The 24,381-nt window shown below is 36.9% G+C and overlaps 1 protein-coding gene across 1 annotated transcript in view; it reads left to right on the top strand.

Annotated features, from left to right (window-relative positions):
- Positions 1–23,275, top strand: part of LOC150090037 (snake venom 5'-nucleotidase-like) — a 143,154-nt gene extending 119,879 nt beyond the window's left edge. Inside the window, exons 12-13 of the mRNA XM_090390154.1 lie at positions 10,472–10,637; positions 23,150–23,275. Coding sequence (XP_090246280.1) covers positions 10,472–10,637; positions 23,150–23,275 — 292 coding nt within the window. The remainder of the gene's footprint in view (positions 1–10,471; positions 10,638–23,149) is intronic.
- The last annotated feature ends 1,106 nt before the right edge of the window (positions 23,276–24,381 follow it).

Raw genomic sequence — 24,381 nt, forward strand, 5'->3', positions numbered from 1 at the left:
TTACAAAAAATAACATTAAAAAATAAATAAATATGTTAAAATTAAGATAAGAATCCTAACTCTGTTGTGTGATGATTAATTTAAATGAGGATTCCCTGCAGAATTACTTAAATAGTAGTACTAATAATAAAAAAAAAAAAAAAAAAAAATTACTATCTAAAATGGCACACTGTACCATATCAAAGCAAGGAAGCTTCCTTTGATATCACTATCAGCTACTTTTGATATCACATATCAGAAGTAGCCGAAAGTGGTTGTACACATTATAATCTGTGTGGAAAGTGGCTGCACAAGTTATTATCTGTGTTCTATGTTTGTATAATGTGTGAAGGAGGATGTGAAGTTTGCATTAAACAGAAATTAAAATAGGAAAACAAAAAAAAAATAATAATAATTACCACTGATCCTCATCTCATGGATGGCCAAAAGGACATGGCCACAAATATGCAATTTGTGCACTCACTAATGACCACTATATGCAGCATTTCAGTACTGCACAATAGTGTGGTTGCAAAGGAACTGGGTGCAAAAAATAATTTTGATATCATATATTTGGATTTCAGAAAAGCTTTTGACACTGTTGCGCATGGAAGACTACTGTATAAATTGGAACAGTATAGCATTAAGGGCAAGTTGCTACAATGGATAAAAGGGTGGTTGAGTGGAAGAAGACAGAATGGTAATCAGTGGACGCTGCTCTTCATGGACTGTTATTAGTGGAGTCCCCCAAGGTTCGGTGTTGGGCCCACTGTTGTTTTGTATATTTATCAATGATATTGATGAAGGTATATCAGGCTTATTGTCAAAGTTTGCAGATGATACAAAGGTTGGCAGGGTTGTTAATGATAGTAATGGCAGTATGCTACTGCAACAGGATCTAGAAAATTTGAGCAGATGGATTGAGAAGTGGCAACTGAAGTTTTAGCATTTACAAATTCAAAGTACTGCATATGAGTAGAAATAACCCCAGAGAAATGTACCAATTATGTGGTACTACACTTAGGATGGTAGAAAATAAAAAAGGTCTGGGAGTAATTGTGCAGTCAAATATGAATTTTTTTTAAGCAATGTAGACAGGCTGCAAGATTAGCTCATGGTATCTTGTCAGTGATATACAGGAATTTTGTTAAAGGGATAGTAGTAGTAGTGGCATGTGATGCAAGAAAGCAAGTGTATGAGCTTATGCAGGATCAGCCAAAAAAAAAAAAAAAATCACACCATTCCCTCCAAATGCCTGTCCAGTTCCTCCTTAAATTTATTCAACCTATCAACTTCCACAACGACAGATGGAAGTTTGTTCCAGCAATTAACCACCTGCTGGCTAAACGCAAATTTACGCACATCTGTTTTACATCTGTCCTTTCTTAATTTGAATTTATGCCCCCTTAGGTTCGTAATCTGAACAAGTGGAAGGATCCCATCAGAATTCAGCTTGCTCAACCCATTCAGGGCCTTATACACCTCAATCAGATCACCCCGCAGGTGCCTAGTCTCCAGCCACTGCAATTTGCAGAACTTAAGCCTCTCTTGATAAGAGGATCCCTTCATTCCCCTCACCAATCTTGTTGCCCTTCTCTGTACACGCTCAAGTAAATCTACATCCTTCCTAAAATGAGGCCTCCAGACCTGTACGCAGTACTCAAGGCGTGGCCTGACCATTGCCTTATACAGAGGGATAATCACCTCCTTTTCCCTGCTAGCAAAATTCCTATATATCTTTGACAAAACCCCATGACCTGCCCTTGCAGCCTGTCTGCATTGCTCAGAAAACTTCATATCTCACTGCACAATTACTCCCAGGTCTTTTTCATTTTCTACCACCTTAAGTGTAGTACCACACAGTTGGTACATTTCTCTGGGGTTACTTCTACCCATATGCAGTACTTTGCATTTGTCAAGGTTAAACTTCAGTTGCCACTTCTTAGCCCATCTGCCCAAATTATCCAGATCCTGTTGCAGTAGCACACTGCCATTACTGTCATTTACAACCCTGCCAACCTTTGTATCGTCTGCAAACTTCGACATTAAGCCTGATATACCTTCAATATCATTGATAAATATACAAAACAACAGTGGACCCAACACTGAACCCTGTGGGACTCCACTAATACCATTAGTCCAAGAAGAGCAGCACCCATTGATTACTAACCTTTGTCTTCTCCCACTCAACCATTCTGCTCCAATTTGTACAATAGTCTTCCATGCGCAACAGTGTCAAAAGCTTTCCTGAAATCCAAGTATATGATATCAAAATTATATTTTGCTTCCAGTTCCTTTGTAACCACATCATAATAACCAATCAAATTTGTCAGACAAAGCTTTCCCTTAACAAATCCATACTGTGTCTGAATTATTGCTGCAGTCTTGTCTAGATGATCCTGCAATGCATCTTTAACCAGTGACTCCATTATTTTACCTGGAACAGAAGTTAAACTAACTGGTCTGTAATTACTCGTGTCACCCTTCGATCCCCCTTTGTGAATTTGGGATACATTTCCACATCTCCAGTCTGTGGGAACCTCCCCTGAGTCCAAGGATGCTCATAATTATGGCTAAGGGTTTGCTTAGTTGCTTTGCGCCTCCTTTAATATAACTGGATAGATCCCATCCACCCCAGGTGCTTTTCTTATGTTTAACTTCAACAATTTCTCCTCCACTTTGCTCTCAGTTATTACAAAATCATTAAGTATCCTGCTACAATTTGATAACCTTCTGCCATTTTCAAACCTTAATAATTCCTCATGTGTGAATGTAGATGCAAAATACTCATTCAGTTTGTTTGCTATCTGAGCAGGATCATCAACAGTCGAACCATCGATGTCAAGTGGACCAATCAGATTCATCCCCTTCCTTTTAGAGTTTATATAAGTAAAGAAATCCTTGCTGTTTTTCTTAGCATCTTTTGCCAAGGATTTCTCGTAATCTGCCTTTGCCTTCCTAACCTCCTTTGTGACCTGATTACAGACTAGCTTATATCTGCCATAGGCTTCTCAGTCGCTTGATAATTTATGTGCATCCCATGCATTTTTTTTTCCCTGTTACGAGTCTCATTAGTTCATTTGATAACCATTTAGGCTTAAACCTTGAACAATATTTCTTAATAGGTATGAAACTTTTAGTAGCATCCACGATTAATTCCTTGAATGCTTCCCGCTTAGAATTTACTGTTGGTAACATCGTCAGTTGATCCCACAGTACAAAAATTTAAAAACTTTCTGAGACCACTGTACTCACCTTTACGGAAGCAAAAACCATTTCCTTTACCCCTGATGGTAATTAAATCTTTAAGTAAATCCCACATCAGTACACTGTGATCACTGCCACCTAGTGGTTCCTTTATTTGCAAATTCTTAATACCCGAATGATCACTGCTGATAACCGGATCAAGGGTATTACTCTCTCTAGTTGCCTCTCAAACATGCTGCTGCAGAAAACAATCATCCAATAAATCCACAAAAGTCTGACTAGTGTGTGAGTGACCAGCCCACAAGTTCCAGTCAATATTTGGGAAGTTAAAATCCCCCATTATAAGACATTCTGATTTTCTAGCCCACTATTTCTCTGTACAATTGTTCATTGTACTCATTCAAGTCATTAGGCCTATAACACACTCCTACTCTAGATAAGGGGAGATTGTCCCCTTGTATAAGGCAATGGTCAGGCCACGGCTTGAGTACTGTGTACAGGTCTGGAGGCCTCATTTTAGGAAGGATGTAGAGTTGCTTGAGCGTGTACAGGGAAGGGGAACGAAGAGGTCCTCTTACCAGGAAAGGCTTAAGTTCTGCAGATTGCAGCATCTGGAGACTAGGCACCTGTGAGGTGATCTGATTAAGGTGTATAAGGCCTTGAATGGTTGAGCACGCTGAATTCTGATGGAATTCTTCCGCTTTCTCAGATTATGAACCTGAGGGGTCGTAAATTCTAATTGAGGAAAGACAGTTGTAGAATAGATGTGCAGAAATTTGCCTTTAGCCACCAGGTGGTTAATTGTTGGAATAAACTTCCATCTGTTGTTGTGGAAGTCGATAGCTTGAATAAATTCAAGGAGGAACTAGACAAACTTGAGGGAATGGATTGAGGGAAGACAGACTAGAGGGAATGGATGTGTGAACATTTTTTTTTTTTTTTTTTTTTTGGCTGTTGCTACATAAGCTCATACACTTGCTTTCTAGCACTCATACCTCCGTTACTACTACTACTGCTGCTACCAGAATAAACTGCAGTGAATATTAGTGGTTCTTATTCTGTTTAGATATCAAGCGACAAACATTGGGAGGAAAAAATTATCCCAACCATGGAAAGTGCCAGTGTTTTGCTATTGATTACTATGAGTGCTACATCATGATAGGTGCTTAGAGTATCTGCAGGGAGATTCAATCTCGCATTATTATTATTTGAAATTGTGTCTGATGGAAAATCGTCTGGCTACTGAAGGTGTTTATTGCCCATGTTACTCATATCGTAAATGAACTTCTGTTGCCAAATGGGTTTTTTCTTTGAAACTATTAAAGAACACTGGAGAGGCATTGGATATTCATGTTGCCACTAGGTTGTTAAGGATCTTTCTTTGAATTGCGATTTTGAACTCTGCAGAAGCAAAAGGTTTGTTGATTTTAGTTTGTTTGTTTACTGTAATGTTGACACTAAGTTTAAGGATGAATTATATTAATTTTCTTACAAACTGAGTTTAGTATCAAGTCATTTATTTTGTGTTTATTTACTAACTACAAGATATCAAATTAGAGCATCATCACATAAAAATTTAATATTCATTAAATTAATACAGAGCCATAAGAGTCCCTGGTTTTGTGTAGAGAAAGCAAGAAACCTTATTACGTAAATCTGTGAATATGTATTTTTTTCACACTGGCCGCTCATCATCCAGTGGGAGTCTCTGTCAGAAAACAAGGCTGACCACTGAATAATGTATCATGTCTGAATAGGCAAGTGGTATGAAAAAAATAATAAAAATTGTGTACTTTTAACCCATAATACTTGGCTGTGTTTGCCCTACACAGCAAAGTAATAGACATGTGGTTAGGCAGACTGGGCTAGCCAGGTGGGTAAAGTGCCTGCCTGGCAACCCAAACGTCGCGAGTTCGAATCCCGCCTCAGGCTTGGATCACAGTAAAATGCAAAAACTTTGGGAGGTGCATTATGGCCACAGAAGCCGATGCACCAACAACTAACAAAAAAAAAAAAAAAAAAAAAAAAAAAAAAGACGTAGTTATATTTCAAAGCAGTTATTGATATACTTTGAAAATTGTATACATCTTTGCATTCATTTTCTGCCTTGGGGGCATTTTGCTCCTACAAATGAAGTGGAGATAAATAAAAAAATTGGAGATGAAGATCAACAGCCTTGTTGATGTCCATTTTCTTCATTATTTGCATTCTCATATTTTAAATTCATTTGCTGCCTTTGGTCCTTCAAGTGAAAGAGTGAATTTTGTTCTTTGAGACTTGGACTTATGCTCATATTAAAGCATAAACTTGAGCGAGCGAGCGCACGCGCGCGCACACACACACACACACACACACACACACACACACACACACACACACACACACACACACACACAATTTTCTTAATACATACAGTTCTTAAAATTATTTGAATGCTTGTGTTTAAATATAGCCCACAACCTTCGTTACTTTGCTGTGTAAGATAAATGCAGTAAAATATTATGGGTTATAAAAGTATACAACTTTTTTTTAGTATGTTTAAATTGAAAGTTTTTCTTCCATATATCGCTTTGCCACTTGCATATACTTGATATTTTATTCACTGATGGGCATAAGTTTTCTAATAGAGATGACCTATCATATGAATAGACCGGTAAGTCTGAAACCAGCTGTTATGATAGCACCTTGAGTTTTTAGGTAAGTAGTTGATTTACCATATTAGCATTAGTATTAGCCATATAGTGCAATGAAGCAACAGGCTTTAGCTGTAGTGGCCAAAAAAAAAAAGAAGAAAAGTAGATAAGAAAATATAAATTGTGCTTCCTTCCTCATGTAGGTAACTATCCAGCTGACCTTTGAATTCCTTCAAACTGTCAGCTCAACTACCTGTGGAAGCAACTTGTTCCAGTAATCAACAACTCACTGGCTAAAAGAAAACTTCCTACAGTTTAGTCTAAACCACTTACCCTGTAAATTGAATATATGGCCCCTTGTTCTGGAATTCTTTATAACAGTGAAAATTCCACTTTCATTTTACTAACTCATTGTGTCCAAGTATGGAGATCTTATCTGAAAAAAAGACAATAGTCCAGATGCAGTCTTACAAATAGCTTGTATAGTGGGATTATGATCTCCCTATATCTACTGTTGTTGTTGTTGTTGTTGTTATTTGGTTTTTAGGAGCATTAGCAACTAAGGCCATATTGCTCCGGGATATGCGGTGGTCATTCCCTGACCTTTCCGCATCCTCCATATTTGGTGGTGACGGGCTCGAACCCCGGTCTAATCAAGAAGCGTGTGCTAACGCACCGCTGCTCCTTCCCACCTGGCTACGGAGGCGCCCCTATATCTACTGGATATTGTTTGATAAATCATTGATAGGACACCATGGGCTTTCCTGGCAATGCTAAGTGTAAGAATGAATTATATTAACTTCCTTATAAACTGAGTTTGATGTCAAATCATTTATTTTGTTTACTAACCACAGGAACTGTGAATATATATTTTTTTTCATGTTGGCCTCTGTTAGAAACCTAGGTTGACCATTGAATAATGTATCAAGTATCCATGTTTATCTGATGATATGGGTCAAAGTAATGCTTACACTAACCTCATGGATTCTTGTTTGTTGCCACAACAGCCAATGTTAATAAGATGTTCTGAGGGTAGCAACGTTTCAAATGTGGGGTGGGGGGTAAAGCTTGGGATACAAACTTAAATAACTTTGGGTGGGGGTTTGGGTAGTAAACTGTAGAAGATTACTTAGTCTCAACTGTGTCTACAGTAATGTCACTTTATCAAGAAAGTTAATTCATCTACCCATGTGTATTGTGTCTGTAAGCATGTGTTCTCTGGTCGATTTGCCTGCCTTGCCGGACAAAAAAACCCTGGGTTCCAGGGGGGGGGGGAACCCTGCTATCTGTGCCTGAGACCAACTAACTCAGCCACAAAGTGAAAAAAAGTCCATAAAGAGTGTTGTCAATAAAATGGCTGAATTTGAATTCCTGATTGGGACTACTAATGCTGATATAATAAGGCTAACAGAAACGTGATGCTACCCAGAAATTGGTGATGATGGGTTCCACTACAGTACGTATAATGTATTTAAGGAAGATAGAAGAGGTGGAGGGATCATGCTTCTTATCAAAAGCAGCCTGAGTGCAAAAAAAGCTTTTGGTGAGCCTGAAGTTACGTCTGCCAGCATAGAAATTGTGTGATGTGAATTAGTTGGAAGCAAAGGAACAATGAGAGTGGGTAGTATGTGAAGAATACAACAAGTCTTTATATGCAGATGGAATGGGCAGACAAGTGTAAATGTCATATTATGGGTGACTTTAATCTGCCCCAGATTGATTGGAATAAGTGAGAAGGAAACTCACCGTGGGAAAAAACTTTTAAATAAACTAAATAATTATTATTTGTACCAGCACGTTAGAGAAAATACTAGGGGTGAAAATATTCTTGACCTCATCATTACTAATGAATCAGATTACATGATGGGGCTTAAAGTACGAGAATCATTGTAAGGAAGTGATCGTGCAATTGTCAGTTGGAAGATGAAGAAAGATGTTGCAGTAGTTAAAGGTAAAGGCATGGGTTTTAACTTCAGAAGAGGGAACTTTGACAGTTTAAGGTGCTGTATGGCCTCTGTGAATTGGGTGGATTGCCGAGGGATAGTTAATACATTTTAATTGTCATTCTTTTAAACAAAAATCGCTGAAACCATGAACTCATACATATCTTTAAGAAATTATTGCAGGAGGAAGATGCCGAAATGGATGACTGGTCAAATAGAGCAGAAAAAGATAGCACGGGACAGTTACAGAGCGATGAAAAAAGTACAGAAACCTACAACAGGTACAAATTGATCTATAATATTACCACAAATAAGGTTAAGGGGGCCAAGGCTGTGTATCAGAAAACATTGGCTAAGAAAGCAAAGAATGGGGACAAGGAATTTTTCATTTATGTGAATACAAGGAAGAAGAAGAAGAAAGCTAATCAGATCGGACCGTTGTGACTGGGTATGGGAAAGTCATAGATAACCCAGCTGATGATGCAGATGAATTGAATAAGTACTTTGCATTGGTCTTTACTGACGAAAGACTCTTCATGCTGAGAAGATGGTGTGCAAGTGAGGCTGAGCCCTATGAAATTAGTGATGTCATAATTACAGATGATTGTTTATCAGAAAAACTTTTAAGCATAAGGCAAGTAAGGCTCCTGGAGTGATGGCATGTACCCTGTAGTTTTGAGGGAGAGTATAAGGGAGTATATTGAACCATTGAGGTTAATTATGAGGCATCTTTGGATTCAGCTGAGATTCCTCTGGATTGGAGAAGTGCCAGTGTATCACCAATACATAAAAGTGGTTCTAGGAGTGAAGTGGGTAACTACAGACTGGTTAGTCTGATAGTGCTAGGAAAAATTTTAGAGGCAGTGATTAAGAGTGCAATCCAGGGACTTTTAGGCATTAGGGATATGGCATTCTGAAGGACACACAACATGGCTTTGTTAAGGGTAAATCATGCTTAACTAACTTAGTAGGCTATTTTGACATAGCTACTCATGAGTTGGATTTAGGGAATAATTTCAACATAGTTTATTTGGATTTTAGTAAAGCATTTGACTCAGTCCCTCATGAGATGTTACTGTATAAGCTTGAACAGGTTGGGATTACTGGTAAGATTCTAAGATGCAGGCTGGGGCTGCAGGGCAGAAAGCAGAGGGTTATGATTAATGGATATTCTTCAGATTGATGTAACATCAGGAGTGGGGTCCCTTTAAGATTGGTTCTTGAGCCACTGTTGTTTCTCATTTTCCTGAATCACATCAATGAAGGGATAGGTGTGTGGTGTCAAAATTTGCAGATGACATAAAGATTGGCAGAGTCGTTAATGATCTGTGCAAAGTAGCACTCCTTCAGGATGACTTGAACAGACTTCAAGGATGGTTAGAGAAGTGGCAACTATGTTTTAATGCTGCTGAATGCAAGGTCTTACACTTCAACCCACAAAAAATTATAAACTTGGTGTGGTTGAATTAAAAGCAGTGGAGGAGGAAAGGGATCTGGGAGTTACAATACTGGTAAATATGAAGTTTTCTGAACAGTGTAAACAGACAGCCAGGAAAGCCCATGGTGTCCTATTGATGATTTATCAAACATTATCCTATAGAGATTGGAGGTCATAATCCCACTGTGTAAGGCAATTGTAAGACCACATTTGGAATACTGTGCTCAGATATGGAGACCTCATCTGATAAAAGACATTGAGCTTCTTGAAAGGGTCCAATGATGGGCAGCTTGCATTGTGAGATTGGCCAAAGGGCGAGCATATGAGGAAAGACTCAGATTATGTGGGCTTACTGAGCTTGGCAACCAGGCACCTCAGAGGTGACCTGATTGAGGTTTATAAGGCTCTGGGAGGGATTAGTAAAATGAATGATGGAATTCTCAGTTAAAAGAATTCCAGAACTAGTGGCCATAAATTCAAATTGCTGGAGTTGAAGTTTAGATTAGATTGTAGAAATTTTTTTTTAGCTAGTGAGTTGTTGATTGTTGGAACTAGTTGCCATTGCAGGTAGTTGAGGCTGACTGTTTGAATAAATTTAAAGGTCAACTGGATAATTACCTGTGTGAGGAGGGAAGCATATAACTTGCATTTTCTTATCTGCTTGTTTTTTTTTTTTTTTTTTTTTTTTTTTTGCCAGTGCAGCAAAAGCCTGTGGTTTCTTTGCACTATATGGCGAATACTATTACTAAGTCTAAGTGATGAGCTGGCAAGTGGTGGTTATGCTATTTGTAATAAAATGTTATAACTGTTTAGATTGAATCATGGATCACAGTGCTGCATCTAATTTGAGCATAACCTCAATCTTTGAAGGCCGAAAGTCACTCTCTGTCACTGAAGGGATCAAAATATTAATATGAATTTAATACAGATATATGTTTATAGTTGTGTATGGCATGTTGGATTAAAGCCTCATATCACAAGGGAAGATCAGCATTTCAGTACTCGATGCTTAGGCTTTTCTATAAAACAACCAAATCCATACACTGAAAACAGTTAATTATCCTGACCATAAATATAAGCTTATTAAAAATAACACACTGAAATTACTGTATCATTTTAAGATTGTTAAATTAAAACTGTTAAATGAACAACATATAAATTAAATTCTCTTGATATCCTGTTGTGATATTCAGGAATTATGTACTAGAATTTAATATTTTGTACTTTTCATTTATTATTTATGTATTTTTTATTTTATTTTTTCATTAAAGGCATAGTATCATTAAAGAGGGTCACTTTAAGTATCCTTTAAGTCGGGGAACAAGTTTAGATGCATCGTCTTGTCAGACTCATCTACATGTAGTTGATGAGGTAGAATATGAACAGTGCAAACTTGAGCCTAAGGTAGAAGGAAGAATTTTGCAAGTGTCAGATGAGGTAATCTTCCAAAATGTACTATGTCTATTCTTTTATTGTGCTTTATCATATAACAAATTCAATATAATGTGTAATATTTCTAATGAAGTTGATGTAGTAATAGGATTAGCCATTAAGGGCATAGTATCATTAAAGAAGATCACTTTAATCTAACCCAATCACGGAACTAAGTACTATAGGTTCCAATACCTCTCATGTTTGGGGTTTACATTAAAAAAAAGATATATATATCCTTTAAGTCGGGGAACAAGTTTAGATGCATAATCTTGTCAGACTCATCTACATGTAGTTGATGAGGTAGAATATGAATAGTGCAAACTTGAGCCTAAGGTAGAATTTTGCAAGTGTCAGATGAAGCAGTCTTCCAAAATTTTGTACTATGTCTATTCTTTTATTGTGCTTTATCACATAAATTCAGTGTCATAATATGTAATATTTCTAATGAAGTTGATATGGTATTTGTGATACAGGTGGTGCCTCACAATTCGACAGTCTCGCAATTTTACGTACCGCTATTCGACAGTCGGATTTCGCGGGACGGCGAAAACGCTACATGATATTGCACAATAGAATTCTTTGCTGGACTACGTAACTGCGTTTAACGTTACTAAATAGCACTAAATAGTGACGGCTGCTTCATACATTTTAACCAATGGTATTAAAGAGCGGGAGTAACATTTAACCAATGATAGATAAAGCGGGAATAGATCCCTCAATCGTTCAGCTACGTTAGCCGCCCTCAAAGATAGCCACAGGTATGCCGTCAGTTCTTCCTCAGTTATGAGACAACATTATCTCGTTAATAATCGTAGTCTGAGTTCACGTTTGCTCGAGTTGTTTGTGCTAATTTATAATTCTGCATTTCTCATAAAGTAAAAAATTTTATGCTTTGGCAGTTATTTATTTTTTGAGTGAAATTTGATAATGGGTCCAAAGAGAAGTGAACAGTGGAATAATTCAGGAAAGAAACACACTTGGTTGAGCATAGAAAAGAAGAAAGAAATTATAGAAAAAGTGCAGAAAGGTAGAACAATTACAGATGTAGCTCAAGAGTATAGCATCCCTAGGTCAACCGTGTCAACTTTTTGGCAACAAAGAGACAAGATTATAGGTGCTAGGGTGTTCATTGGAGCAATGAAAATTTCTGACAGAAACAGATCTTTAATCAATGAAGAAATGGAAAAGCTGCTTCTTACCTGGATTAGAGAAAGACAGATGAAAGGAGATCCAGTAACTCAGGCAATGATCTGTGAGAAGGCTAGGTTAATTTTTGAAGAATTGCAGAAGAAAATTCCAGGACGTATCTCAGATCAAACTGATGAATTCAAGGCAAGTCGCGGGTGGTTTCACAGATTCAAAGGTAGAACAGGTATCCATAGTGTTCTCAGACATGGGGAAGCGCTAGTGCAGATAAAAAGGCTGCAGAAGAGTTTGTGAAAAAATTTGAAGATTTAGTCATGAAGGAATGCTACTTGCCGCAGCAAATTTTTAACGGGGATGAAACTGGGTTATTTTGGAAGCGCTTACCAAATCGAACATACATCACGCAAGAAGTGACGCTCCCAGGACATAAGCCTATGAAAGATAGGCTTACCATGTTATTGGCAGCAAATGCAAGCATAGACTTTAAAGTAAAGCCACTTCTCGTTTACCACTCTAAAAATCCTCACTGCTTTGGGAAGAAAATCATCAAGTCCAAACTGCCAGTGATGTGGAGATCCAATGCAAAAGCCTGGGTAGACCAGAAAGTCTTCAAAGATTGGATTTTTGAGGAGTTTGCCCCGAGCGTAAAAAAATTCCTCATTGACAACAATTTACCTTTGAAAGCACTGCTGATTCTTAACAATGCTAGTGCCCACCCCCAAGACTTGGCAAACATTCTTGAAATTGACTTTGATTTCAAATCAAAAGAAGTGCATCCAGTTGATATAGATGTACAGTGCACTGTTGAGTCAGTTTGGTGTGACATAAGCACTGCAAAAGCAAAAATAACAGTAGGAGTGTGTTATAGGCCTAATGACTTGAATGAGTACAATGAACAATTGTACAGAGAAATAGAGTGGGCTAGTAAATCGGAATGTCTTATAATGGGGGATTTTAACTTCCTGAGTGACTAGAACTTGTGGGTTGGTCACTCACACACTAGTCAGACTTTTGTGGATTTATTGGATGATTGTTTTTTACAGCAGCATGTTCGAGAGGCAACCAGAGAAAGAAATACTCTTGATCTGGTTATCAGCAGTGATCATTCATGTATTAGGAATTTGCAGATAAAAGAACCACTAGGTGGCAGTGATCACAGTGTACTGATGTGGGATTTACTTAAAGATTTAATTACCATCAGGAGTAAAGGAAAGGGTTTTTGCTTCCGTAAAGGCGAGTACAGTGGTCTCCGACAGTTTTTAAATTCTGTACAGTGGGATCAACTGACGATGTTACCAACAGTAAATTCTAAGTGGGAAGCATTCAAGGAATTAATCATGGAAGCTACTAAAAGGTTCATACCTATTAAGAAATATTGTTCAAGGTTTAGGCCTAAATGGTTGTCAAATGAACTAATGAGACTCGTAACAGAGAAGAAAAATGCATGGGATGCATATAAATTATCAAGCGACTCAGAAGCCTATGGCAGATATAAGTTAATCTGTAATCAGGTCACAAAGGAGGTTCGGCAGGCGAAGGCAGATTACGAGAAATCCTTGGCAAAAGATGCTAAGAAAAACAGCAAGGATTTCTTTACTTATATAAACTCTAGAAGGAAGGGGATGAATCAGATTGGTCCACTTGACATCGATGGTTCGACTGTTGATGATCCTGCGCAGATAGCAAACAAACTGAATGAGTATTTTGCATCTAAATTCACACATGAGGAATTATTAAGGTTTGAAAATGGCAGAAGGTTATCAAATTGTAGCAGGATACTTAATGATTTTGGATTAACTGAGAGCAAAGTGGAAGAGAAATTGTTGAAGTTAAACGTAAGAAAAGCACCTGGGGTGGATGGGATCTATCCAGTTAAATTAAAGGAGGCGGCAAAGCAACTAAGCAAACCCTTAGCCATAATTATGAAAGCGTCCTTGGACTCAGGGGAGGTTCCCACGGACTGAAGATGTGCAAATGTATCCCCAATCCACAAAGGGGGATCGAAGGGTGACACGAGTAATTATAGACCAGTTAGTTTAACTTCTGTTCCTGGTAAAATAATGGAGTTACTGGTTAACTGGTTAAAGATGCATTGCAGGATCATCTAGACAAGACTGCAGCAATAATTCAGACACAGCATGGGTTTGTTAAGGGAAAGTCTTGTCTGACAAATTTGATAGGATATTATGATGTGGTTACAAAGGAACTGGATGCAAAAAATAATTTTGATATCATATATTTGGATTTCAGGAAAGCTTTTGACACTGTTGCGCATGGAAGACTATTGTACAAATTGGAGCAGAATGGTATTAAGGGTAAGTTGCTACAATGGATAAAAGGATGGTTAAGTGGGAGAAGACAGAGGGTGGTAATGAATGGGTGCTGCTCTTCTTGGACTAATGTTATTAGTGGTGTCCCACAGGGTTCGGTGTTAGGTCCACTGTTGTTTTGTATATTTATCAATGATATTGATGAAGGTATATCAGGCTTAATGTCGAAGTTTGCAGATGATACAAAGGTTGACAGGGTTGTTAATGACAGTAATGGCAGTGTGCTACTGCAACAGGGTCTGGATAATTTGGGCAGATGGGCTAAGAAGTGGGAACTGAAGTTTAACCTTGACAAATGCAAAGTACTGCATATGGGTAGAAGTAATCCCAGAGAAACGTACCAACTGTGTGGTACTACACTTAAGGTGGTAGAAAATGAAAAAGACCTGGGAGTAATTGTGCAGGCAGATATGAAGTTTTCTGAGCAATGCAGACAGGCTGCCATGGCAGGTCATGGGGTTTTGTCAATGATATATAGGAATTTTGCTAGCAGGGAGAAGGAGGGGATTATACCTCTGTATAAGGCAATGGTCAGGCCACGCCTTGAGTACTGCGTACAGGTCTGGAGGCCTCATTTTAGGAAGGATGTAGATTTACTTGAGCATGTACAGAGAAGGGCAACAAGATTGGTGAGGGGAATGAAGGGATCCTCTTATCAAGAGAGGCTTAAGTTCTGCAAATTGCAGTGGCTGGAGACTAGGCACCTGCACGGTGATCTGATTGAGGTGTATAAGGCCTTGAATGGGTTCAGCACGCTGAATTCTGATGGGATCCTTCCACTTGTTCAGATTACGAACCTAAGGGGGCATAAATTCAAATTAAGAAAGGACAAATGTAGAATAGATGTGCGGAAATTTGCCTTTAGCCAGCGGGTGGTTAATTGCTGGAACAAACTTCCATCTGTCGTTGTGGAAGTTAATAGGTTGAATAAATTTAAGGAGGAACTGGACAGGCATTTGGAGTGAATGGTGTGATTTTTTTTTTTTTTTTTTTTTTTTTTTTTGGCTGATGCTGCATAAGCTCATACACTTGCTTTCTTGCATCACATGCCACTACTATTACTATTTCATCAAAGTCCAGTTTTTGCCTCCAAACACCACATCACTGATCCAACCCATGGATCAAGAAGTAATTGCCTGTTTTAAAAAACTTTACACCAAGGCTTTGTTTTCACAGCTTTTTGACGTGACTCATTCTTCTGATAAGACACTGAAGGAGTTCTGGAAGGCTGAGTTCAATATTCTTCACGACATTTCCTTTATTAAAACTGCCTGGGAGGGAGAGACACAGAGGACCCTTCGTGCATCATGGAAGAAACTCGTTCCTTCCTTTTTTCGGGATGACAGCAATGCAGTCCAAGCCGCTGAGGAATCAGAAGCAACTGCAGCCATGCGAGAAATCATTTCGACGACGGAGAACCTCGACATAGGAGAAGTTGATGAGGCTGATGTGGAAGAGCTTGTGGAGGATCACGATGAGGAACCAACCGTGGAAGAACTCAAAACACTCAGCAAACAGGAAGCAAAAGAGAGAGAAAAGGAAATTTCACTTGAAGAAGAAGAAGACAGGGAAAAAGGGCCGATGCCAACAGCTGTCATTAAAGAAATTTTATTCCATTGGGGGAAGGTGCAGTCTGCTTGTTTAAAATGGCACCCCAACACTACTGTTATAACTAGAATGACAGACTTGTTTAACAACACTACTATGCATCACTTCAAGGCTATCTTGAAAAAGAGGGAGAGACAGTCCACCCTTGATCAATTCCTCATCCCCATTCAAGCCAAGAGGAGAAGAAAAAGGGTAGAACAAGATAAATAAAACATCCTTCCAACATCTAAGGCTCAATGAAATGTATGTACTCATTATGTATTTTGTAATTTCGTTTGTTATATGGTAGAATATAGTAAAGTCAATAATACTGTGTATTTCTCTCCGACAACGAATTAATCAATTTTCCATAAACTTATATGGAAAATATTGACCCGCAATTCGACTCTAATTCGGCGACAGATTATAGTCGAATTGCGAGGCACCACTGTTTAGTGCAAAGAAGCCACAGGCTTTTGCTGCACTGGCAAAAAATAAATAAATAAACAAGTAGATAAGAAAATGCAAATTAGGTGTTCCTCCTCACAGAGATAACTATCCATTTGACCTTTGAATTTATTCAAACTGTCAGCCTCAACTACCTGCAATGGCAACTTGTTCCAGCAATCAACAACTCTCTGACTCTAAAAGAAAATATGGTGGATGTCATGAGCTTCCTTATGTAAATTTACAAAGAAAGAAATGGAGCAAGTGTAATTATTCCTTTCTTAAATTTACATATAATGGCTCTGATAATATTAGGCAGATAGTTATGCTTGCTGAATATGAACTAGTTGATATATTTTTCTATGAAAGTAATCTGAAAACAACTTGGCTTAAATTGGAGGTTACATTTATATCCTGGATCAGAACATTTACTAGCTAAAGTTTAGAAACCTATTGCAGCACATAGTGTAGTCAAGGCAAGGCTATAACTCAATTTGAAACAAGGTCAATTTGAAAGTACCATTAGTAGTGAAAAATTATGCAAGTAAACTAACCAAAAAAAAAAACAGCTATTCACATTTTGGTCCATCTCTTCTAATAATTTGTTTACACCTTTCTTAAATTTATTTGTACTGCCCACTTACACAACACCAGATGGAAGTTTGTTTCGACAACCAATTACTTTCTGGCTAAAAGCAATTAACACCTCTATCTTGAAACTCTTTTTCCAATTAAAACTTTGTCCTCGATTAAAAATATGCACATCATCCTAGAAAGCCTGAGGATGTAGTTTATCCAATCCATTTAATGCTTTAAACACTTCAGTCAAGTCTTTTCACAGGTGCCTTGTTTCTGAATGCTGCAATTTGCAGACTCAAGTCTCTCTCTCTCTCTCTCGTGCTTCTGACTAACCATGTTTCAATTCTCTGCACTGGTTACAGTAGATTTCAATGACTTTATGAGATCTAAAATTATTCTTTACATTTCCCAATTCCCTTGTGACAACCTCAGCAGCTAATCAGATTGGCCAAGATAAACTTGCATTACTTTAACTGTTGACGCCATTATTCCATTATTTTCCTTGATACAGAAGTCTGAATTTCAAGTCTGTAATTACTCATTTCATCTCCTTGGAACCAAACTTCATAGAAAATATTTTTGCACATTTCCAATCTGTAGTGACCTCTTCTGAATCTGAGGGTGCTCTCCTTATTATAGCTAACTGTTATTACTCTTTTGGAGCTTTTTTAAATATAATTGTATAGATTCCATTGGCTAGCAGCAGGTGCTTTGTTCAGTTTTAGACTGTCTACTAATTCTCATCTCTAAAAACTTCTTTGTATATGAATGTAAATGCAAAATATTTATTTAATTTGTGTAAGCGGTCTGTACAGGATATCAGTAGTTATTCCATTCCTATCCAGCAAACCAGTGTGATTCATCATCCCTTTCCATCTAGGATTAACATAAGCAAAGAATTTCTCATTACTTTTCTTTGTGCTCTTAGCTAGAATTCTTATAATCTGCTTTATCTTGCCTAACCCCTTGAGCAACTTGATTACAGATTAGTTTGTACCTAGTTTAGAACTTTCTACTCCCCCACCATGTCAATTTATAATCATCCCATGTAATTGTTCTTTTCTACTTCTAAATTCATCAGTTCATCTTAATTCATTTTGGCCTAAATATTAAATCTCTCTTATTTGGTATAAAATGCTTCTATGAGTAGCCTCTATGATTTCTTCCCTGAACACTCCTCATTTGGGATTTACCTTTTTTAATATCAACTGGTTCCACTGAAAAGAGTCTGAGCCCATTATGATCACCTTTGCAACGGCTCACATCCAGTGAGTATGGGCTTGGCAAACCCAGGGTCCTGAGCTGGATATCATAATTTTTCTCTTCCTTGCTTTCTTGGTGATTCCTTTCTATTTCTGATTCTCTCTCAGGGTAATGCGGAAATTTGGCTGGTGCGGCATAAGCCTCGGGCTTTCTTGCACCATATGGCTAATAATAATAACATATTTCCTTCTTTTTACCCTTATCAGTAGTTATTTCTTTGAGTAAATGCCACGTGAATGTGCAATGGTTACTGCCACCTTTACTATTCTTGATATATCATGAATTACTGCTGATAATCAGATTAAGAATATTGCTTTCTTTTGTCATCTCTTTAAGATGTGTTGGTGTAGAAAGTAATCATGTAGAAAATCCAGAAATGCTCTGCTACTGATTGAGTTGCCAGTTCATAAGTTCCAATTAATGTCTAGAAAGTTAAAATCTCCCATTAAATGGCTTTCTGATTTGCTAGTCCACTCTATTTCTGTGTATGGTTGTTCATTATACTCACCACAGTAATTTGGCCTACAGCATTCTCCTTTTAATTGCCTACTGTTTCTGTCACACTAGGCTGACTGAGTTTTATCTACTGGTTGTGCTGTTTTTGAATCTGTATGCTTCTTAATCAAAAGTATGCCCCTCCTGTCATGTCTGCTTTTTCCATATACATTGTATTCACTATCCAAATTCTACATCCCCAGTATCAAAGTGACACCATGTTTCTGATATTTCTGTAATATCAGCATTTGATGACTTAACCAACTCTTCATATTTATTTTCTATACTCCTAGAATTCATGTATAAGCAAGTAAATGTGTGCTTGTTTACACAGTTGAAACTCCTTATAGAGACCTCCCAGAGAAATGAGAAAAATGGCTATTATGTTGAAAGGATATTACCGTATTTCCCCATGTATAAGACGCACCTTTTTTCGAAAAACTTGGGGTCTAAAACCTGGGTGCATCTTATTCAGTGGTTGTAGATTTTTTTTTTACTTGCATTTCCCGCTTTTTCGTGCTTGTTGTCTTTGTGCTCATTGTTTTGCACTTGTTACCGATATATTAGGTTATCTTTTGCCATGTTCTGCCCAGAAATGGCTCAGAAAAGATTTTCGTACAGTGCTGAATTCAAGTTAAAAGTGATCCAGTTTGCAAAAGTGAATGGAAATTGTGCTGCTGAATGTAAGTTTGGTCCTCCTCCAACTGAGAAAACAATCCGAGACTGGCTACGGGAAGAAGAAACCCTACTGAAAACGCCACGGCAGAAGGCCACGAGAGGCAAGTCAGCAAAATGGCCTGATTTAGAGAAGGAATTGAAGATATGGATTGAAGAGCAAAGGGCAATTGGAATTCCTGTGTCCACAAAGATGGTTCAGCATGAGGCAAGAAGAATTGCTGATGAAAAAGAAGTTACTGATTTCAAAGGAGGACACAATTGGTGCTTCAGGTTCATGAAACGGAATGGACTAAGCATGTGTACACGCACCAGATATACTTGCCCAAAAGATGCCTGAAAGCTATGAGCAGAAGGTCCTTGAATTTCATTGTTTTGTCATTCAGTGTCGGAAGACACATCAGTTTGAGTTGGGACAGATTGCAAATATGGATGAAGTCCCCTTTCAATTTGATGTCCCAAGTAACAGAACTGTTGATAAGAAGGGGGTGAAAACTAACTGTGAAGGCAAGTGGACATGAAAAGAGCCATTATACAGTTGTTCTAGCTTGTTGTGCCTACGGAGCCAAGCTGCCTCCTATGCTGATTTTCAAACGCAAAACAATGCCAAAAGAAGACATTCCTCGAGGAGGGATTGTCCACGTTCATGACAAGGGTTGGATGGATCAGGATGGGATGAAGATCTGGTTTGAGAAAGTTTGGAGCAGGAGACCAGGTGGGCTCTTACGCAAACCTGCCCTATTGGTGCTTGATCAGTTCAGGGCACACAACAAAAAACACAAAGAAGATTGCTGCAGAGCAAAAAACAAAACTTGCCATCATACCTGGAGGCTTGACATCCCAGCTCCAACAACTTGATGTCTGCATTAACAAATGCTTCAAAGCTGCCATGAGAGATGAATGGAACCAATGGATGAAGTCTTCTGGGGACAATTTGACACCAGCAGGAAGAGTGAAGAAACCAACTATGGGAGAAGTTTGTACCTGGGTGAAAAGATCCTGGGATAATATCAAGATTGAGATCGTTGTCAAGTCATTTAATAAGTGTGGCATTTCAAATGCCATAGATGGAACTGAGGACGAGGCAATATATGAAGACAGTGATTCGTCATCAGACACAGATGAGGACAAGCTAATGGATGGGAGTTTTGACAGTGATGAGGAGTTGTATGAATTTTATGATGAATAAAACTTGGGTTCAATAGCTTTATGTAATACATTTGTTTTTTTTTCAAATTTCCGGCCCCAAAATTAAGGTGCGTCTTATACATGGGGAAATACATTGATAGTTCATAAAATCAGTAAAAGGACAAAGAAAAGTTTGAAAATTTAATGTAATTCTACTATTACAATATAGTCTAATATAATTCAGAATATGTATTACAGTATTAAACAAGAAAATGAAGATTGTCTTGATTGTTGTACAGTGTAGTAAGATTAATTTATAAATTACATACATACAGTAATTACTACAGTAGCACATGTGTATATGTATATATACATATATATCAAAACTTAACCATAGACAGGGGAATGGGTTTCAGACTTTAAAATGATCTGTCAAAGTAATGTGCTGTTTTAATGGCAGAGCATGTTTTAAAAGAGAATTATGAAGGTGCATAATAGCAATTTATTCACTTTCAGAAATAACCTACAAGTTCTAATCCTTGATGAATATCCTTTATCAACTCCTATTCATCACTACAAATTTCAGGTTCCATTACATCTGCAATTGTACTGGAACCTGAAATTTATGCATATCCTGAAATACACAATATTCTCATCATCCCCTTCAGTGTGGTCCCCAGAATATGTTTCCCTGTAGGTTTAGGTGATAATTTACATCCTCAAAAATATCTTCACTATTCAGACTGCTCTTCACAATTAATAGAGGAAGAAGAATCCAAAGTTCCATTCGTTGGACAAATCCAGCATGTTTGAAGCATTGATCACTTTTTCATCAAACTTATCCCATGCTGAAACACATAAATGCATTGCCTGCAGCATGTTGATTTCACATTATGTTTTGTATTCAAGACATATCACAATTTTGTTTAAAGAATTCTTTGATAGTTTTCTTAAAACATTGGATTACACCTTGATCAAGTTGTTGAAGAACTTGTCATATTAGGCAGAGGGTACTCAACAGTGATTGCACATAAGCCATTCACTTGGCAATGAAAAGTGCAATTGTCTACAAACACCAAAATTTTTCTGTTCTCCCTGCTCATCTTGCAATCTAAGTCTCTGATCTTGTAGATTTTTAATGACATCCAAGCCTTTTGGTTTTCTGTACATAGTTGGCAATATCTTAAAACCTTTATAGCATCAAGGCTTCTGGGCTTTCCCAATGATTAAGAGAGGATATTTCTCTGTGCCAGACATCTTTACCACCAGGAGAATAGTAATCTGTTATTTTGCCTTTTTTTTTCTGCTGCTATATTTCTCACTTTTAAATGCTTATATTTAAAGGTGAGAAAGTAGCAAGTTGTAGTCCCAGGCTTGTAATCCTGGGCCCCCGTACACTTTCTAGGCTGCTGCATATCATAATAGATGCAATGTAAGAATCAATTCCACCTCTACTTATGGCTGTCTCTGTCCCCCCCAACTGGTAATTTCTTACCCATCTAACACTGCCTTAATAACATTGGCAAATATTCTTGCACCCTTTCTGTTCAGATATATCCCATCTCTCTAGAAAGGTAGAGTGGATTGAAAAACTGCTAGCTTGGGGGGGATACACAAACACACATGGTCATTTGCACACAAATGAGATTAGTTTGCTGGTGTGGGGACTAGGAACTCTTTTCATAATCATGTATGACTGATTCTAACAAATGACCATGTAATACTCTTAAAACTGTGGAACTAAAATAACAGTATTACACCAGTAGCATTACAACAGTTTTGTTCAGATGAAGGGATTACAGAGACTGCAAATGGTGTCATAAAAATGATAGTGAAGTTCAAACAAATTGCTTGCTGTTTGAGCGTTCCGAACATGGGATAGAAGATAATGCACTAAAGAATGCTTAGTAATTAAGCACTATCTACAGCTATTTTAACAGTAATTGATACTGATGAACAAATATTAGTATGAACAAACTCCTAATATTCACAACAGACCTGACTTTTTTCGCCTTAACTGTTAATTATCTTTGTATTGCACCACTTTCAAAGAAATGGGATCACCAAAGGTTGATCTGCTATTTATTTTAAAAGATGAGATATCGTGAGATAATTAATTATATTTACACTATTATATCACACTATTATATTATTACACTATTATATCATATGGTAGATTTTAAGTAATTTATTATTGAAATGCTACAATATGAACAATTGGAACATCACTGTTTCCCCATCTTCAGAAGATGGGGAAATAATATATTTTCCTGAAACTTCAACTTATATTTTCTATGCAAATTTAGTATATGACAAATTTTTAACTCTCTCCTTCAGAAAATAAAAGCTGATTTGCTGTTCTTATTGGCTCTATGGTGCACCAATGTTATAGGCCATATTATGCCAGTGTAGTATGTCTCTACACATTTTCAAAAAGCCAGAATAACTGATGTGGGAAAGTTACTCCATCCACCAGAGATTGGCTCACTATAACAATTGAAGAAACCTTAAGAATTCCTCCAGTCTCCACTGGGATTCATATCCACACCCTCTCCAAATGAGTGACAAGCAAATTTGTGCCGAGTTTCATTTGTCCTGCACTGTATTATGTAATCACAATTAAAAAACACATAAATATAATAACTGACAAGTATATAATTGTTCTTCAGAAAAAACTAAAAATTTTCAGTTAAAAAAAAAAAACATTTTGATTATTTATCTCATTTTTATTGCATATATAAATGTACTAAGTGTACTGTAGTCAGAAATATACCAAGTATAATTTTTTAAATATATGAGCAGTTTTGCCTTAGATTATAGATATTAATGCATTATTTCATGAAACATTCTATTCTTTTGTTCTAGGTTTTAGCACGTCTTGAAAAGGAAAGACAATTAAAGATTTCTGATATTGAAGAAATTGAAGAATTTGAGGACCTATCTTTATCAAGCACTGAACAAAATGAAACTGCAGCAGAAAACCATGACTAATAAATTCCAACCATTTGTAATGTATCTTGTAAAAGCCAATTCAAAGATAAATGCATTTAGGTAATCCAATTTAGTCATACCTGCAAAGATTTTTCCTGAACTGCATTATATATGTTTGTGGCCAGGTATTTCATTAAAATTTTTACAAAAGAGAAAAACTGGCACCACTTTTAAATATTAATGGTGAAACTTTTCTCTCACTAATGATTATTGGAGGTAAATTTATAATCATCTTAAAATCTTAGATAAAATCTGCACATCTTTTCTGCAGCATAATTATTTCACTAGGATTTATTTAAGAATGTTAAAAAAAACTGGTTTGCTCTAAGACATGCATAATTGAGCATACTTTCATTAGTATAAAATAGCCAAGCACTATACACTCTTAAGGTACTTGATCATAAAGTAATGAATAATCTTGAATGTGGTTTTTAATGAAACTTCATCTGATTGGGTAGCACTATTTAGTGTTCATATGAATACTAATTACTATTATAATCTCTCACTAGTATAATTTCTTTCCTTTTAAGAAATTTCCTTTGCATTAAAGGCAATATTACTTTTGGGCATTCAAAGAGAGAAAAGTACAGTTGAAAGACAGAAAATAGCAAGACTGATGTCTTACTAAAACAGAAAAACAGAATGTGGTTTGCTAGTATTTTTCGAATTAAATTATTTCTGTAAAAAATATCTGTTTTTCATTAATAAGAATAATCACATTATATAGTTTTATAATGTTCATCTAAGATTATGTGTGTGTATATATATGTATATTTATTTTATGAATGTAATGTATTTATTTGTGCAGAATCAAGGAAATTTATATTTTAACTATCTACTGTAGTTCACTGTTTGTGTGAAATATTGAACTACACGATTTGAAATTTATACTTTATTTTATTGTTTTTTGTTAAAAAATCTAGTATTACAAAGAAATTTAGACATGTTTGAAGTTGACTACAGTGATCATCATAAATAGTTTTATCTTTGCACATCCAATTATTTATTAAGTTATGGTCTTATTTATTTAGTCTAAATCCAGTTATTTACATGTGTATCCTTGAATCATATATGTCTTATCCTTGAATCATATGCTCAGATTAACC

Source organism: Mastigoproctus giganteus, chromosome 2, assembly GCF_048544385.1.
Source record: "Mastigoproctus giganteus isolate SK-2022 chromosome 2, ASM4854438v1, whole genome shotgun sequence".
Lineage (NCBI taxonomy): Eukaryota > Metazoa > Arthropoda > Arachnida > Uropygi > Thelyphonidae > Mastigoproctus > Mastigoproctus giganteus.